Source organism: Microchirus variegatus, assembly GCF_963457635.1.
Source record: "Microchirus variegatus genome assembly, chromosome: 18".
Lineage (NCBI taxonomy): Eukaryota > Metazoa > Chordata > Actinopteri > Pleuronectiformes > Soleidae > Microchirus > Microchirus variegatus.
The window spans coordinates 6,014,986-6,034,198 of NC_139819.1; the positions used below are offsets into that span (position 1 = coordinate 6,014,986).

At 42.4% G+C, this 19,213-nt stretch overlaps 1 protein-coding gene across 1 annotated transcript in view; it reads left to right on the forward strand.

The window, feature by feature from the left end:
* Positions 1–16,191: 16,191 nt before the first annotated feature.
* fam222aa (family with sequence similarity 222 member Aa) overlaps positions 16,192–19,213 on the forward strand; it is a gene marked incomplete at both ends in the record, with an annotated part of 59,737 nt that continues 56,715 nt past the window's right edge. Inside the window, 2 exon segments of the mRNA XM_083904963.1 lie at positions 16,192–16,269; positions 16,271–16,284. Of these exon segments, the coding sequence (XP_083761089.1) occupies positions 16,192–16,269; positions 16,271–16,284 (92 nt within the window).

Genomic DNA, 19,213 nt, shown 5'->3' on the forward strand with positions numbered 1-19,213 from the left:
CTGATTCAGTTTGGCTGCTGGCGGACATCACGCGATCCCATCATGCAACACGAAAACAACGCCATTTTGGCAGGAAATAACAAGTTAGGGACACTATTATTATATCATTACTATCGCCGCTAATTTCCCCCTTAAATTAGCTGCGAATCTGGATGCCAACTTCAGCTTTGGTTCAGACTACAACGCTAATTAACTTAAAATGTCTTAATTTTATCTATTTTTTTCATGCTTTCATTCGACGTGTGAAGCGTTTTCCCGGAGTAAAATGAGGGAAAATTTATCAGAAAGTTGAAGATGTCATAATGCTGCAGGTCTGGAGTGACATATTTTGTGCAAAGCATTGGTGGCTAATGCAAGGATAAGATATATTTAGTCTGATTCTGTGAGTTATTGCTCAATCTCTGTGGATTTCAACGCTTAAAGGTGCCATATGTAAGAATTTGGCCAAAAACAGTTGCTACATTCAAATTCAAAACACAGAGGTCTTTAAGGTTTCGTTTTCTGACCTAACTGGCAACCCGTGGTTGCACGGCGGCTGAGGCTCTACTGACTGCAATGATTGGTCGACGGCGGTAGGTGGCGCCACGTGCCAAAACATGATTTGCAGTCTGCAAAATATATATTTTCAATGCAAATATTTTGTCTGTACTGTTGTTGTTGGTGAGTTCAGTTTGTTATATGAACATTATTCCTGAGTCTCTGTGACATATTTGGAGGATTTTATGGCCAGTTGCTTTTAGATTTATTACATAATGCACCTTTAAACTTTGAAAACCCTCTCCGAAGCCTTGCCTGCCAACATGGCGGAGTCACATGACGTACAGAGCTCTGCTGGAGAATCTCTGAAGTATTTGAACCGAACTAAAATCTTACAAAGTGATAATCTCAGAAGATTATTTGTGTAAAATCTGTGACATCAAAGTTTTACATGTATTCCAAACCACTGCTAATGTTGCAGACTGTCACAAGGTGAAATAGTCGACGGTTTGGCTCAGGCTTGCCGTGAGGATCTTAACGTTGATTTCGCACTGTGAAGGAAGGCAAAGGCACTATCTGTGTTTATTTTCGTCCCACCATAAATCGAGCTTTAATCACATTAGTCTTTTGGATAACACGCGGTGCAGATAAAACATTTTTTATACGGCACAGAAATTGCCGTTATTCTCCAAAATCCGAAATAATGAAGGGGAATTGCATTCACCTCATTTTGGCAGGGTTACCTATAATGTCACAACACCGGCTCTGAGGAAAAGTACCTTTGTGTGTTCCTATGGGCATCATCATAATAATAAAAAAAAGATCTGTTTAAAGCCCGTGTTTACACAGGTTGATTTGACCTGAATGGGGCACAACACACCTGGAACCGACCAAGGACGTCACGCTTGTTTGCTGCCTCTTTAAAAAACGTCCAAATACAGGCATGACTGTTGCATGTGTTATGAACAAACAGTGTGCTCTTACAGGCCGGTTCTCACTCTCCCCATTGCCTTAAAGAGCTTTAATGGACTCAGAGTGGCCATAATTATTACTTTAAAGATAATTTTTCCATTCTTGTTTTTTCACCGCTGAGGTAAGACGTGAAAGGGAATTTACTGATGTATCTGAAAATAATCTTTACGTACTTAAATTAAAGGTGCATTATGTAATAAATCTAAAGCAACTGGGCATAAAATCCTCCTAATATGTCACAGAGACTCAGGAATAATGTTCATATAACAAACTGAACTCGAACAACAACAACAGTACAGACAAAATATTTGCATTAAATAAAAATATTTTGCAGACTGCAAATCATGTTTATGTTGTGAAATCATGTTTTTGGCATGTGGCGCCACCTACCCCCGTCTACCAATCATTGCAGTCAGTAGAGTCTCAGCTGCAGAGCAACCACGCGTTGCCAGTTACGTCAGAAAACGAATCCTAAAAGACCTCAGTGTTTTGAATATGAATGTAGTAACTGTTTTTGGCCACATTCTTACATATGGCACCTTTAAATTCAATTTTATTCGTATCGCGCCAAATCACAACATACATCATCTCACGGCACTGTACACAAAATCCCTTTTAACAGAAGAAGAAATCTCTGTCAGAACCAGACTACAATATTATGTGCGGGCCATATGCCTAGGCCGGTTGGGGTGAAAGGAAAAATGGGGACGGAAGAAGAAGGAGACCAGGAGGAGATTATGTATTCTAATATAATGTTCTACTAAAATCAATGTTAATGAAGTATTAGTATGTCTTTGTATGTGCGTCAACAACACATTTTTGTTGTGCGCTTTGCGGAGGAGCCTATTTTTGCATCATGTAAGGTCAGGGACGCTGACACCTCGACACAATCCCCCCACCCCCCCCCCCGCTGATTTTCCCAGCGAACCCTTTCAGCGAAACGCTCCTCTCGACAAATTGATTTCCACGTGTGAAACACACAGAGTTGTCCCCGGTGATAACAGCTCCTAAAAACCCCCTCTTCACACATCCCCGCGTACGCTGCTAATTCAGGGTAAAGGACAGCAAATGAATGTGAAGAAGGAACCGGGGGGGAAGGCTGCATTGTGACACAATATTAACAGTCAAAAGGGGGGGGTGGGGAGGGGGGGGGGTGAGGTGGTGGCGTGCATGCAGTCGGTGATTAGAGCCACAGTTTTATGTGGAGGAGAGTGCACACGGTCCCTGTTGCCAACTGTGAAACAAATGGCATCTAAATTGAATAAATCAGTCTGGGGGGAGAAAAGACGTGGGATTTGCACACAAAGACTGACTGACAGATAGAGCGAGAGGAGCGGCAGCCAACCTTTAGTGGAGCTGCAGAGGGAAAAAAAAGACAGCAAATGGCAAGTTAGATTAATAGATTGGCATGGTCTCGTGGAGCTGAAGATGGGGATAATAATTCACTAAAGCAAAAGAAAGGAAAAGCTTCTCTGAGGTCAGAGTTGAGCCGAGGAGGAGACGGGAAATATATATACGAATACTGAAGAAAGCAGTTAAGATACTTTCTGGAAACACAAAAAAAAAAAAAAAAAAAAAGGATTCCGAGCGGTAGAGGAAGTCAAAGGGCTGAAGCGGTTGTGGAGAAAGATTGAAATGAGTCAGGTGGGAGTAGTAGAGGAGGAGGAGGGGGACTGAAGTGAGACAGAACAGGTGGAGATCTAAGAGTGTGCAGCAGTGGACGGAGGTCGAGGTGTTTTTCCAGGACCAACCGTCGCGTCTGAACATTCGTCTCCGTGTGTGTGTGCTCTCCTTTAAATCCTGAACGGACATGTAAATGAACACCTGGATTTCCCGTGAGCTTCTCTCTTATACTGGGGTGTAAACATAATATACAAATGACTCCAAAAAGCGAAAATGAGAGTTCAGCTGCGTGTGTAAGACTCTCTTTCTGTTTTAACAGACGACAGTGTTGAAATGTGTTATAACTTCAGTTCGTTCATTTCCTTTTGTATTCACGCAGAGTTTTGTGGACGCCAGCGGCTTTGAGTTTTTCTGTTTCTCGTGCTTTTATCAGGTTTATCGTTTGACCAAAGCAGGGTTTTTTGTTGTTGTTGTTGTTTTGTCTTAACCCTAGAACACTATCGCTCAAATTCTATAAACCATCACTAACGCCGGGTGATTTTTTACCCGAGATAATAAATACACCCAATAAAAAGTACTTGTCATCAAAATATATCAAAACATGACAAATTTGAGTAGTGTTCTTTTGTTTTAAACTGTGTCATGTCTAACAAAATGAAAGAAAAGCATCACGAGGGGACCATAAATTCAGAATTTGGGAACAAAAAATGTCAAAAAAAACAAATAAATACTGAAGATAAAAACTTGTGTTTCAGGGTTAAAGCGAAACTCTCGTATGCTCAGAGCTAAACATAGTATTTATCGTTTAGCAGCCTCTGAAAATGTCCCGCGGGTGATGGTGGAGACCAAAGTGGAGCTAAAATTGAGAGAAAATCTGCTACTTTTCACCCTCAAAACACTCATCTTAAATCTTAAATAAGTTAAAATAAATGTCAGAAGAATGCATCTAACAATTTCCTCTTTAATGAAAACTGTGTAAAACTGACAAATAAAGGGCTTGAAATAAGAATAACTCAGGAAAACGAGCGAGCGGGTATATCATGGCAATCGTGATTGTAATTGTCGTCGTCGTGTTTGTGCCATTAAACCCCAACGGCTTAAACTAGTGATCATTTAATTATCAATCCGGTTGCACGGAGGATGATTTGTTTGGAGTTAAGTAATTGGAGCTGAGTCTGAGTCTTCGCTGTAGAGTTCCAGCGTGGCGACTGCAGACGTTGTGGGGAGGGTTGTGTCTTTAATGTGATTAGTTGTTGTGTTTTTCAAATTAAAGCACGAGCCTGGACGATTCAACCAGGGACAACATGACCGATATCTTCGCTTAAGATCCTTTCTTTACTTTGACAGCCATTGTTCCACCTTTCATTCTCAGCCCCTCGTCCTTTCAGGAGACAGACGGCGTAGAGGAGGTGAGTGTGTGTGATGGCGTACGGCGTGTGTGTGCGTGTTTTGGGGGTGCAGGGCTGGTGAAAGCAGGGATCACTCAAAGCTCAGTGGCTCTGGGGAGCTGTCAGAAATGATAGTGCTCCATCCCTGTGCGAACGACGGAGCTGCGGAATTGGGCCGAGCCGAGCACTGCGCTAAAAAACAGAGGATGATCAACTCTCTGACCGCTGGAGCTTGACTGACTGAGATGGCGAGACAGGGAAAGTGTTCAACCAGCTGCTGTCACGAGTTGAACTGAACTAAGGCTAAGCAATTTAAAAATGCAACACAAGGAATTCTGGAATACACTTAGGGATGGAAAACCTCCTCCTGTATTTCCTTAAGTGCTCTATTCAGATATTTAGTGCTTTTGCTTTTAAACTGTAGCAGTTTTTTTTACAGAAGAGGATGAAGGCAAATACAATTCCGTAGTTTTTAATCTTTTAAATGTAAACAAATGTGTTAATTTTTTAATCTTTAACGTTTTTTAATGATTTGAATATTTCGTATACCGCAAGTTCTGTACGTTAAGTGACCGAAATGTGCTTCAGACTTAGCTGAAGAAGTAACTGTGGTAGTAATTGATTCATTAATAAATTTACTCCACCACCTAAGCATGAAAACACGTCTGAGAGCGATAATGTGATATAGATTTACACAGAATCTCCCTGTATTTCTCAGTAGAGAGGTGTTTAAGTCTTGTGTCGGCCATGTGACGTCTACCGTACTGCAAACAGGAAGTGATTTGTAATATGTCAAGGTAGACGGAGGCGACGGCAACATCGCCCTATAGAAAAGCGAGACATAGCGGAACACCCACAATAAGCTTAAGTGAAGTGAATTCTGCTGAAAATGCAGTTCGATGGGACTTCTTGCCCCCGTCCGCTGCTGCACTGCTGGTGTATAAACACAAGAGCTCCCTCAGCCGGGTCTGATAGTATTGTTTGTCAGAGCCCGGTTTCAGATGAAGGATATGGAATTAGTGCTAGCTGCTACGCAGTACACAGGTACGCTGGTTATTTGTAGCGCTGCCCTTTTCGTTAAATAAACAGACCGCTCCAGTTCAACTGTGGGCGTGCTAACGGCGCTAAAGGAGCTAATGGAGCTAACTGGTAAACAGTGCCGCGGCATGAAAACTGAAACTGCGCTACTTTAAAGACTCATTTTAACAATCGGGAGTCACGTAAACATGGTGTTACACGCTTCTTTTTTCCGGTCAAATGCGTCATCAAAAAAAACAACCAAAAGTTACACACTGCAGCTTTAATTTTGATGCTTCACACCAGTTTATGTGTCAACTCCAATATTCTACTTCTTCACTTAAAAAAAATAGAATTCTTGCTGCGCCAACATCACTCACTGAGCCTCAGGTTAGGAAGAAGTTTTTAATGTTCTTTTTTTTTTTTTTTTAACACTGCAGCGCTTTCATAAATGTCCACAACATGTTTTTTTTTTTTTGCAGCTATAAGCAGCATCTCCTCCACTCTGCGCGGCTCAAAATGTCCTTCAGCGTTACGAGACCATAGTGTTCAATTTGCGTACGAGCAGCACCGCTCTGCTTTGCTTTGCTTTGCCGTGCTCGGTTTAATCACTTTTGTGAACAGAACATACTTGAAATAACGCTCAGAATAGGTTCGCGCTATGGAAACAAGACGCGGCGAAGGACTTTAATCAGCGTCTATTGAAATTACAGTCGCCATTTACAGGAGATTAAGGTAATTTGAAGCAGAGGTCGGCGTAATCCTTCACCACTGAGTGGCGAGCAACGCGAAAGGCAATGTCAGTTCTTTTACGCGTCATCCACCTGATTCCCTGTGTTGTGTCGTTGTCGTCCCTGGCGCTTCCTCTTAAAGTCGATCTCACCTCGGAGAGAAGTGGGCCCTCACCTGTCACAGACACCAGTGCGACGCCGAGTCTGTTGTGTGTGTGGAGAGACAACGGGAAGAATAGCTGTGTTCTTGGCAGACCTTGTCTGAAGCAGCTGCTGTTTGGAAACAACAACAACAACATAGATGCGAACGGCGCGTGTGGTCAAGAAGACGGCAGCAGAGCAGTTTGCGATCCGCTTATATCATATTATATTATACTATCTTTGAGTGGATTGTGATTTATTGCTTGTTTGGTGTTCTCAAATGTCTTGTTTTTGTCCACGAACCGAAATGATTCATAAATCAATGATCACAATAGTCGGCAATTCATTTAGTAACTGATCAATAATCTATTAATAGGATTCAGCCCTAGTATTGTGTAATGATTAAAAGAGTATTGGCGCCGTTCAGCGTGCCGCTAGAAGATGCACAAAGGTGCCGAGGAATATCATGAAAGCGGTTTTAAAATGAAAGCATGGTCAATTATATGTAATCATCTCCACTTCAAAGAGATGTTGCAGTTACTCTGAATAGTCTGCGCGTCTACTCCTGTGTGTGTGTTTATGAGGGCGGAAGCGCTGCCGTGAGGCTTAACTGGTTTAACTGTGGCTAACCTTCCCACACTTCTATTTTAATGGAGACACTTAAGTAAACAACCAACGACGGTTTATGGCTCTGTTCAGACCCGGTGATCTGGGCACATGTGGATAGAACTTTCATGCATGTTAAAAGTCCAATTATATTCCGACTATTTTTTTTTAAAATGTCATGTAAACATGTTAGTCCGACTGAAATCGAGCTAGTCTTTATCGGAATAACATACCTGGATAATGCGATTCATAGTCTGATTACTTAGTCGGACTGGAGTTGGACTTTGCTCCCTGTCTTTGATCCAGAAGTAGAACGTACATTTTTTTTTTTACTACTGTTGCTGGAAAGCCATGCTCTAAAATCTAATTTATATCACGATTAACATTGAACAGCTGGTACGGGAAACTGATTCAATACGCGCTAGCTTATAGAGGGATACAGCGCCACCTGTGGAGGCGGAGTCAGACATAAATGGCTAATAAATAAATGTTCTCCTCCGCATGTATACTCGGACTCTGGAAGTAGTTCGATTGTCTGTCTTAGTCGGACTATGGCCTTTGCTCCATTAAACTGTGCATGTAAATATACTGGTTAAATATGACCTGTTGACACCTGGCATTAAAATTCAACCTGGATACATAAAACATAAAAAAAGGTACATAAAATACATGTTAAAAGTCCAATTATAGTCGGACTAAGACAAAAATAGTTTTTTTTTTAGTCTGACTAAAATCGAGCTAGGCTTAGTCGGACTAACATCTGGATAATGCGATTCATAGTCTGATTTACTTCTGCATGTCGGACTCATATAGAGAAACAGCGGCACCTGTGGAGGCAGAGTGATGACATGTACACTGCAAGTAGTCCGATTACCTGTCTTAGTCTGACTATGGCCTTTGCTCGGATTAAATTGTACATGTAAGCGTACTGGCTCAGTACGACCTGTTCACACCTGTCATTAAAATTCAACCTGGATATGTAAAACGTAAGAAATCGTACGTAAGTTGATGTTTTTAATGTACAGATGAGTCTGATGTCAGAGTGAGAGAGAGTAAAAGCTCTACTCACACTGCTGTAACATTGACAGGATGTTACAGCAGTGTAACAGGATGAATTAGGAGCGTTCAGACTTCAGAGCTTTACTGCGATCTGCTCGTAAATCTGAACGAGGTCTGCGCTTTTCCCCCCTTGATGTCTGGACGTTTTCCTGTCATTTGTCAGCCCAGAGGGGGCCTGTAAGTGAGAATACAAATGTCTGTAAACCTCACCCCACGTATTATATGTGGAAACGTTTTCCTTGCCAGACCGACCACGGCCGGTCAGATTTCTAGAGATAATAACTATGTTGAAAACTCTCGCTGTTCAACCTATTGTCATCATGACCCATGAGGAAACTTTTGGGCTGGACCAGATTAAGGGCACGGATTTTTGTACAACATTGCAACATCGGGAGTTTCAAGTGTTGGCAGGGAGATGTTTCCTCTCTGAGCACATTCCAGTATTTAAAAATGAGGACACGAACGTTGATGGTTCTCGTTTATAATCCAATTTCTGCTTTTTCGCACACGCTCGCACCGATCCTGCCGTTCGATTTCGCAGATTATTTAAGCAACCGCTCCGTCTGTCATCACATTTTTATCCTCGTGACACCACGTAACCTCAACTCCATCTGTCTGCAAACGGTTTCCTGTGCACGCTCACGTATATATATATATATATATATATATATGGTTCCAGAAGATGCCTCTGACGGGGTCACAACACAGGAAACCAGATGCTTTCGAGGTTTGCGTGCGGAGAAAAAAAAAACTAGAAACCTCAGCCTGCTAAGATATAAACAGGTGACACTCTTTGTTCTTGAGTCAAGTCAGCTTCTTTCAAACTGCAGAAAAAACCTTGAATAAAAGAAGACAACAAAAAAAGTAGAGAGCAGAAAATCAAGGTTACAAAGCGCATTTGAGCGTCACTCGACACAAACGGTTCAGGACGCGCCCGTTCTCTTTCAACACAAACAAGTGACGATCACGTTTAACGGTCGTGCAGAGAACGTGGCAAAGTTATACAGCAAGAAAAAGTGTTTGTTTTTATATGAACCACAAACACTTTTTTCCTCAAGGTTTCTTCACAGCTGGGACCACAATACAGATAATTGTCCTCCAGTTTCTTTTGTAGACACAAATGCTCTCTAACAGCCACAGAGGAGATGGAGAGTGATGGTGAGAAAGTTCAGGACTAACACTTCTTCTTCGTCTGTGTGGCTGCACTGGCCTCTGATCTCCTGTCCTGACCCCCCCCCCCCACCCCCACCCCCTCCTCAACATTTGGCAGTCAGTGCGTATAACGTGGCGTCTCTGGGGATGGAGACATCCATTTGCCAATTGCTGAGACTTAACAAATATTGCAAAAGATGCTGCTTGCGACAGTGGGATTTGGGGCCAATTCCAATTCCTATCTTAACCCTCAATCTTAACCCTCGAGCTCAACCCTTAATCTTAACTGGCCCTCAAAACCAAGTATGGGACACCCCTTAAATGCAGATACGTCTTCAGACTGTAGGGGGCAGAATAACGCGAAAGCTGCGTCCAGTCTATCAACTCCAAAGAAGAAGAAGAACACATTTACGTCAGGATTATTTATTACGATCCGTTTGTCAGTCAAGTTATTAGGTTGTCAGTTAGTTATAAGATGATACTCATACAAATACCACAACCACGGACATATTCAGCTGACAGTTACCACACACTACAGGGTTATTGAAAAGTAAACCATAGCAAACGATCGCGTGTCCGCACCGGCCGGCTGTTGACAAAAGATCGTAAAATAATAATAAATGTTACGCAACAATGACGTCAGTAATCCATAATATGGGCCTAAACTAATATAATACAATGGTTTTCATCATTTTTATATCTCTAGTAACAAAGAAAATGCTTAATTTGTAGCGTACTCGTTTCGCTGCTTTCGGCGCCATCTTTGTTATGTGAAAACACGCAATGCATTCTGGGTAGCCCCTGCTCCCAAGGGTGGTCTCGGAAAATCTCAATATTGAGGGCGATGCAGCCCTTAAACTTGACCCTCAATTTTTGAGATTGAGGGTTAAGCAAAGAATTGGAATAGTGTTATTGCAGCCAGCAGCAGCAGCAGCAGTCGAAGTTAACTTCACGCTGAATAAACTGGAGATTACACTGTTGTGCTTACACACAGTTAAAATAAGGGTCAGCAAAGTTTTATTCACTTACGCTGTTGCTATTGTCAACAAGACGCGCTTTTAACCATGCGAGTGTGTTTCCATACACAGTTAAGAGTCATTTTTTGTTCCCTCTCCGCCCGAAAGAAATCGTATCTGGAGCCGCAAAAACCTGTGATAAAGATTATATATATAATGTTTTTTTATGCAGATTGTTGCATTTATGAAATTTAGAAAAATACTGCTTATACCCAACCTCTAAAAAAAAGGACTTTGAAATAAAACACAGAATTATGTAGACCTTGTCCTTCCATTGTTTGTGGAAAATTAAAGAAATTAGAAGTAATCCGCTCATAATTGAGAAAACCTGCTAGGCATAAATAAATAAGTATGTGGAGCCAAAGATGGACAGGACTCCAAATGGTTTCTCTAGACCGGCCCCCTCTTGACCCCCAGGTCATTTGAGTTCGACAGCCCTGACTTAGGGTGTCCCCATAATCCCCATATTGCGTTTTTTGGACTGTGGGAGGAAACCTCAGAAGACACACACACACACACACACATACACACACACACACATTCTTGTACTTGCTGCATACTGAGAAAATTTCCACTTCATAAATCAATACAATTACAAATATCTACTTCATGAATGACAAAGAACTACTGGTTGCAGTACCATAAAATGTCTGTAGGTGGAGCCCCAGAGCAAGAAGGGCTGGAAAACTTTTTTTTTTGGTCCAAAACTTTACAAAAACGTCATACTATACTATGCTGACCAAAAAAAATCTATTCTTGGACAACATTTTTTTGTCCAAAATTGGACCCAAAATTTTTTGTCCAAAATTGGACCCAAAATGTTTTGTCCAAAATTGGACAAAAATGTCATACTATAGTCATCCAAAAAAAAAATTGAAACAAACAATTTGAAAAAAAATGTGAAATTTTTTTTTGAAAAAAAAAAGAAACATTTTTTAGAAAATCTTTTTTGAAAAAAAATTATTGAAAAAAAAAATGTGAAAAACGTTTTTGAAAAAAAAATGTGAAAAACGTTTTTGAAAAAAAAAAGTGAAAAACGTTTTTGAAAAAAAAAAGTGAAAAACGTTTTTGAAAAAAAAAAGTGAAAAACGTTTTTGAAAAAAAAATTTTGGTCCAAAATTTGAGAAAAAGTCATACTATACTATGTCGTCCAAAATGTTTTTTTTTTTTTTTTTTTACAAATTGAGTATAGCATGTTACAGCAACCTAAGGAAGTGATTTCAATGAATACAAAGTGAGGACCGGCCAAAATGTTCTCACTCCGTAAAAATGACCTCACTTTGTTGGTTAAAACCCTCACTGGTCCTCAGTATGCCACAAGTACAGGAACACACACACACACACACGAGGAGAGCATGCAAAACCATGCAAAAAGGCCCTTGTTCCGACCAGGTCACAAACCCCGGTTCTTCTTGCTGCAAAGGCAAAGAGTGCTAACCACTACACCAACCGTGTGGCATCATCACTCTTAGAAATAAAAGTGCTAAGTAGAACCATATAAGGTTCTTCCGCTTGTCCTCATAGGAGAACCCTTTTTGGAGGGTTCCACCAAGAACCCTGTTGAAACCCTTTATTCAGGAAAGGGGTTTTAAAGGGTTCTCTGGGTCAAAATGGTTCTTACTGGAACCATTAGTGTTACCAAGAACCCTTGAAAAACCCTTTCTTCTGGAAAGGGTTTTTCGGAAGCAAATGGTTCCAGGTAGAACCTCAGCCCTTGTAGAAGGACCTTATTTCTAAGAGTGTATGCACCGTTTCAGCTATTATCATTTTTAAATAAACTTTATTTGAAACAGTCCAAAAGCACAGAAACCTTTACAAATCAATGGATCTGAACAAAGGAGAACATATGAAAGAAGAAAGGCGTAAACTAAAGACTCATAAATAAATAGACAATAAATGTATTTATGTAGCTAGTCCTACACTCTTAGAGATAAGGGTTCCAAAAGTGTTCTTCTACAAGGGCTGAGGTTCTACGGGGAACCATTTGCTTCTGTTTTTCAAGGGTTCTCGGTAACACTAATGGTTCCAGTAAGTACCAACACAAGTCCAACACAATAATCGTAGTTTCCCCCTAATATCATGTAAACTTTTTAGCTCCAGGCTTCTTTCTCTTTCACTCAGCTCTCTTCTTCTAACGTAGATCCTCCTCTTTCATCTGTCAAACACATTTAACGCCACACTTATGGAGAGTCGACCCCGCCGCGTCGTCCGTGCAACATCATCATCATCGTCTTCTTATCAAACCTTTTCGTCTTCCGTCTGACACTTCCATGCCCTCACTCCCCACGCCCGTCTTGCTCTTCCTCTCCGACCACCTCTGGCTACCATCCACCCCCACCACCACCACCACCACCCTCCGGTCTCATCCTCCACCTCTGTGTCCTCTAACCACTTGACACCTTTTCAGATTCATCCCCATCAGTTTGGCAGACAGCGTGCGTTTCGCCCAGAGGGCACAATGCGGCGATCCTGGAGAATCAATGGCAGATAAATCAATGCTATCTCTTTTTTCCATGCCTCTGCTGCAATTGATTTTTTTTTTTTTTCCTTCTTTTTTTTACTGTTACTTTGCTGTTTGTGGAGACTTAAACTTTGCTCAATTAAACAGAATCCACTTTCAGGAAAGAAATTGTAGCAGCATCAGGCTTTTCCATTTCGGGGAGACAGTCATGATGTCGGACCAGAGGCTGTATTTACTGTTTCAAAGAGAAGCTGCAGTCAGAGTTCTAATATCACGAGGGACATGAAGCTCACCTTGATGTTCAGGACTTTCATATTAAAAAGGAGCTGACATCTTCACTCATAGAGTGGTCCTATCGCACATATATGTCAGTTATGGAGGTCTACTTACATACATTAACTTGTTTGTTATGGTCAAAAACCTCCTAGTTGCTGTAAATGAGCCGATCCAAATCTCTCCTCAATGAAGCTCTCGTCAGCCGCTCTGTTTCAGACCAAAATATCACCCCTAGAACCAGATGACAGAACTGTGTTGTGATTGGCCAGCCGACGAGAGCTTTCCCAACCGTCTTGTGATTGGCCAATACCTGGAAGTGACGTAATTAGCATGTCAGCTAATCAGCTAAGCTGTCAGGTTTTACTGTATTCTCCGCCTCTGCAAGCGGTCTGAAAAAGTCTGGAATCGATTCGTTCCCGTCTCCTTTCACATCCGGTTGCGTACATTGAACCGCAGAAGAAGAAGAACATCCGTTGTGGAGGTGTTACACTTGCGACAGTGTCTTCTGACTCTGGGTCCGACTCTGGGTCAAAGGGGAATTGTGACTAGAGCTGGGACGACTAGCCGTAGTTGACTTAAAAAATTCGTCGACATGAATATTTTGCGTTGACGCGTTTTTTCTGTTTAAGCCCCGTTCCAAACAACCTACTAGATGAACTCTCACTCCAGTCCAGTGGTGGCGGTAAATATGCACTAGAACGCTATCCCCCGCCCTGAAATGTTTGCGTATCAAGCAGTCGCAATAGTAAACCAAAGATAAACGCTACATTAGACAGTTGTTGTCTAGTTATTGATTCCGTTCAATAGAGTCACACAGACAGACGCGCACATTCTTATCGTAAAATGAGTCGTTAGATTAGTCGACCAATCTAAAAAATAATCGCTAGATTAATCGTTTGAAAAATAATCGTTTGGGACAGCTCTAGTCGTGACGAAGCCCTTTTTAAACATTGTTAAAACAATGTTTTGATAATGAGTAGCAGTGCATCCACCGTTCCAGAGGGGGGAGCTGCGCTTTTGAGAGCTGACGTGCTAAGTACGTCACTTCCAGGTACCTGGCCACAATCACGAGACAGTTGGGAAAGCTGTCGTTGGCTGGCCAATCACAACACAGTTCTCTCTTCTGGGGGTCTACATCATCATCAGGGGGAGATTTCGGTCTGAAACAGCGCGGCTGAGGAGAGCGTCAGTAAGGAGAGATTTGGATCGGCTCGTTTACAGCAACTAGGAGGTTTTTTGACCATAAAAACAAGTTAATGTATGTAAGTAGACCTCCATAACTGGCATATATGTGCGACAGGACCACTCTATGTGAGCTTTAAAAATGACTCCCAGAGTCAGAAGACACTGTCGCAAGTGAAACACCTCCAGAACGGACGTTCTTCTTCTTCTTCTGCGGTTCAATGCACGCAACCAGATGTGCACCAAAAAACAGCGTTAATTGGAACTTCCGGTCTATGGGAGCTTTAAACAGACAAATCCTTGCTTTGGTGTTTTAGTTAAATGCTCATATAGATTTACTCGTGGGGGGAATTATCTGTTATGACTTTCTATCAAATCTCCAGGCCACACAGATCCCGTCACTGGGATTGATTTCTTTTGCGGGCGACGCGTTGCTTTGAAAACTATATTTAATATATCCCACGGAAAAAAAAAATTATCCACTGTGATATTTCACTCGTCTCCTCCATAAATAATTCATTGTTTTTATATGCCCTCATGCCGCCTCGGGGGGGGGGGGGATTGTGAACAGCTGAGTGTTTTTCTTTTTTTCCGCATTTGTGTCCAATCTTCTGCGGGATTGGGGGGGCGTACTCTAATCAAAACCACAGTAAACATGGCTTGAATGTTTGTCGAGTCATCTGGTTATCAGCTAATCAAATGGGCTTATTTGCCTGCCTGCCCTCACAGGAGCCGCAGCACAAGCTCTGGTTGAGTATAGTTTTCAATTAATCGTCCATATGTTTGATTGTGTGTGCAGAGCACGTTGCGTAGGTGATATGATTGAACTCCACAGGCTTTATTATATATATATATATATATATGCTCTATAGGCCCCAGTCAGGGCCGGCCCAAGGCATAAGCGAACTATGCTGCTGCTTAGGGCCCCGTGACCACTAGAGGGCCCCCAAGAGCAATTAACTAAAAACAAATATAAAAGTTTGGATTGCTGTAGTTTATTTAGAATTTTTCTCCACGTTTTACAGTTTTTACATAGTTGTCAGATGTGATTATTTAACTTTATATTTTATTTATAAATCATTTTTATGACCTTGTTTTGGGTTCCTCTGTTGATTTACATTATTATTGATTTGTTTATTTTATTTAAAGGTGCATTATGTAATAAATCTAAAGCAACTGGCCATAAAATATTTGCATAAAAAAAATCTTTTGCAGACTGCAAATCATGTTTATGTTTTGAAATCATGTTTTGGCAATATGGCGCCACCTACCGCCGTCTACTAATCATTGCAGTCAGTAGAGTCTCAGCTGCCGAGCAAGCACGGGTTGCCAGTTACCTCGGAATTTTGAATTTGAATGTAGTAACCGTTTTTGGCCACATTCTTACATATGGAACCTTTAATGCTGTGTTTTTTCTAAAAGTCAAATCTTTGTATTACAGGAGTGTATTTTGAACCCTCAACCCCCCAAAGATTGTGCACTTTTTTTTTTTAGATTTTTAGACCTTAATATCTTAATATTTTATTTATAAACCGTTTGGTTTTATGTATTGATTCTCTGTGTCGCCAGTAGGGGGAGTTGCTGAGTCTGCCAAATTTTAATGAAAGATTTTTCTGTAAGTTTGCAAATCTGGTGTCTGCTTCCATGTAACAAAAAGTTTTACAAATGTATTTGTATCCATGACAGTGTATAATAAGTAGAATACCTTTAGTATAGTAGGTGTGTGAATGATCAATAATCTTTATTATTGGGAGTAACAGAGGGCCCCAAAATCACATTTTGCTTAGGGCCCCATGGAGGCTTGCGCCGGCCCTGGCCCCAGTGCAGCAGGGTGGGGGGAGAGAGGACGGTGTGATTGCATTTAAAGGATTGACTAAGCCGAGCAGGCGCTCCATTGTTCTGGAAATCTGCTCTCTCAACTGAGAGCAACTGTTTTATTATTTGCCGTGTAGGTGTAAGATCATCTGACGATCCCACACACACACGTACTTAGACTCTTTTGCTTCTATATGTGTTCTGTAAAAGAGGAAGTAGAAGGAAAGTGCAAGTCATAGAGAGTATTTCAAAGGCAGAGAGGCCAGGACGGCGACATGGAGCTGCCAGGGATTGGTGAGCAATCAGATAGGGCAGAATTGATGACCTGGCTCAGGATGGATTTCTTGGAGCGGGGCTGCCAGACTGAGGTAATACTTTCAGGCTCTTATCAGCACTGGCATAAGCTGAGTGCTGCATCACCCACTTCCCAGCGTCAGCTTATTATGAAAGTCCATGATGTGTGATTGCTTGTACTGGCTTTGTGTGTCCAAGGGTTGGTCTCTCTGTGTGTGTGTGTGTGTGTGGACACAGTTGGCAAAGATGTAGAAGAAGAAGAAGAAATACCAAGGTCCTATGTCACGGTGAGACTTCCTCGCTGTTGTCATGACACACAAAAAAAGAAGAAGAGTTTTTGCAAGGTTTCCTGTGGCTCAAGGTGTCACCCGAGGAGCCGCAGACCTGTCGTACTGCGTAAAGATCAAATCTTGCTGATGGTAGATGCGACGCATGGGGATAGTCAGAGTTCAGGAACATTAATTTAGAAGAGAAAAGTGCCTCATATGCATCTTGATAGATCACTAAATACATCGGCGCTCATCAAACACAATAAACTTTGTCCCTGCAGGTCCCCCCCCCCCCCCCCCCCCTTCATGATCGCAGCACAGCAGTCCGACTTTTCATATCATAAACCGATTATTGCCGGGCTTATTATCTGCATGGGATATTTGTCCTGCAGGAGTTTCAAACTAATTAAGTTAAATAGCATTTTCGAGTCACCAATTCATAAACAGTGGATTCATTTTGCTATGCTAATCACATTTAATTTTATGCAGGTCGCATAATTATACTTTATGCCTCCCTGCAGACCAGTCGCAGAGTCGCACTTTGCAGCTCAGGCAAAGGCTTGTGTGAGTTTGTGCAAAAACCTTTAACTGAAAAGAATGATTAAAGATATTTATTCTGCCACAGCAGCAATTTATGTTCTCCGTTTTTTTTTTTTTTCTCGTTTTTTTTTTCCGCGAATAAACAACGTGGTTTCAGACGCTTGGACGCATCTCTATGGAAACAGCCCTCAATTACCCGATGATTGGTCAACCCGTGGGAATGTTTCTATTCCCCTCGCGCGGTGATTGGTCGGTGGGCGGTCTGCGCGAGCCTGACAGTCTGCAGCGTTCCGGGTTATTGTCAGTCTCGGCAGCTCGGCGCAAGGGCAGGACAAGCAGCAGCATCCCCGGGAGCTGCGTGAAGCTGCTCGGCTCTTTTTTTTTCTCCTCCTTCGCCACTTTGACCGTTTTCTCTCCCCCCCCACCTCGTCATTTTCTTTTTGGGGGGTGAAAAAGAGAGAAATCGCTGCTGCTGCTGCTTTTTTGCTCCGGACCTGACTCCACAACAACAACAGCAGCCTCAGCGAGGGGGAAATGTGAGTGTTGGCTGCCGACATCCGCGGAGAAAGTGACGGACGGAGCAGAGCCTGCGATCAGAGCAGCTGGGATTTTTTCTTCTTCTTTTCTAATCGCGTCGCATCAGTTGAGGATATTTCAGGCAGCGGCTTTGGCCCCGGCTTTGATTTCTTTTCAGGGTACTTTTTACACGACATTGCCTCGATAGTGACTAACAATCGCATGGCACAATTCTCATAAGATTGTCCACACGAGCAGGCGGACCACTTTAAAAGCCCCGTGCGTAACGCCCGGGGATTTTTGGACACTGCGTAGCCCGTCCACTGTTCCGATTCCGAAGGAAATAACGCACCAACACGCAGGTGATATAAAACAAGAGCGATCAAGAGGAAACAGGATCTCTTTTTTTTTTTTTTAAATTTCTGTTCCGGAGGCTCAACGTCAAAAAGCCCCATATATACGCACCAGACTTGGTGCGCAATCCTTTCCCGAGGAGGACGCTCCTGTAATTGTCGACCTGCGCAAAAATATTGGGGCAGACGAATCCAAGGAGGAGAAGAAGAATTATTAACTTTGCACACCAGCAGCGGGAGTGTGGGATCTAATTGTGCGGAGCAGCAGGAGGAGGAGGAGGGTTTACCGGCACATTTACATACCATCGGAAGAGGATAAACTTGATCGACAAAGCGGCTGCTGCTGGATTTTTTTTATTTATTTTTTGGTGGTGGGGGGAGCGCATCAGAATGAATCCGTTTTAATTTGGACGTGAGAAGTATCAGGCAGATCGATCAGTGAGCATGGACTTCTAGTCTACACCACGGAGCGATTTATGGTAAATATATATTCGCATTTCCTCTCTGAATGTGTGCGAGTCCTGTGCGCGTCAATGAAACCTTACGAGGGTGAAAAGTGGGAGAAAATCATGAATGAATGAATGCTGTGTGGTGTTTTTTTTCCCAGAATGCTTCTGCTGCTCACATATATAACGATGTCTCAGATTTAAAGCCTTTGTTTCCATGCGTGACCCACAATAAAGGAAGTGTTGTAAAAAAATAAAATAAAAAAAAATCGACTTTGTTAGAGAGAGCCACTCCCGAGTGGAGCTGCTTTGATGTGTGTGTGATGCTGGTCTTTTTTCAAGTGTGGGTAGCAATTAAAGTGCATTGTCGAGAGCCCTGGCACCGCAAGGCACCGCAGGCTCCGCAAGTGCATCATGTGCCCGCTGGAGGAGAGTGCGCGACGCGGAGCCAAAAGGTGCGAATCTCTCATCTGTAGCCCCCCCAAACCGCCCCCCCCCGCCCCCCCTTGCGTCACTAGCGTCTGCGGCAATTAGTGATTTTCACCCCGGATGTTAATGATATACTATCTCTTTTTATAGCGTGCCTGGTATGTCGTGAGTGGCTTTTATCAAAGGACTCATAAAAATCACAAGGATGTGTGTGTGTGTGCTGTAAAAGTTTCCTCTCTGGATGATGATGATGATGATGATGATGCTGCAGTGAGGTCTGAAGGTAATTTGTCATCGCCCCTGTGAAGACTGGAGAATGCAAAGCGAATATGTTTTATATGGGAACGGAAGTGAATGCCTTTATTTGGAGAGGGAGGCCATGGGTTGAAAGTTCATTGAACTCCACAGGCGTGCGCACACACATTTCAGTTGGACATGTGACTCGAAGGG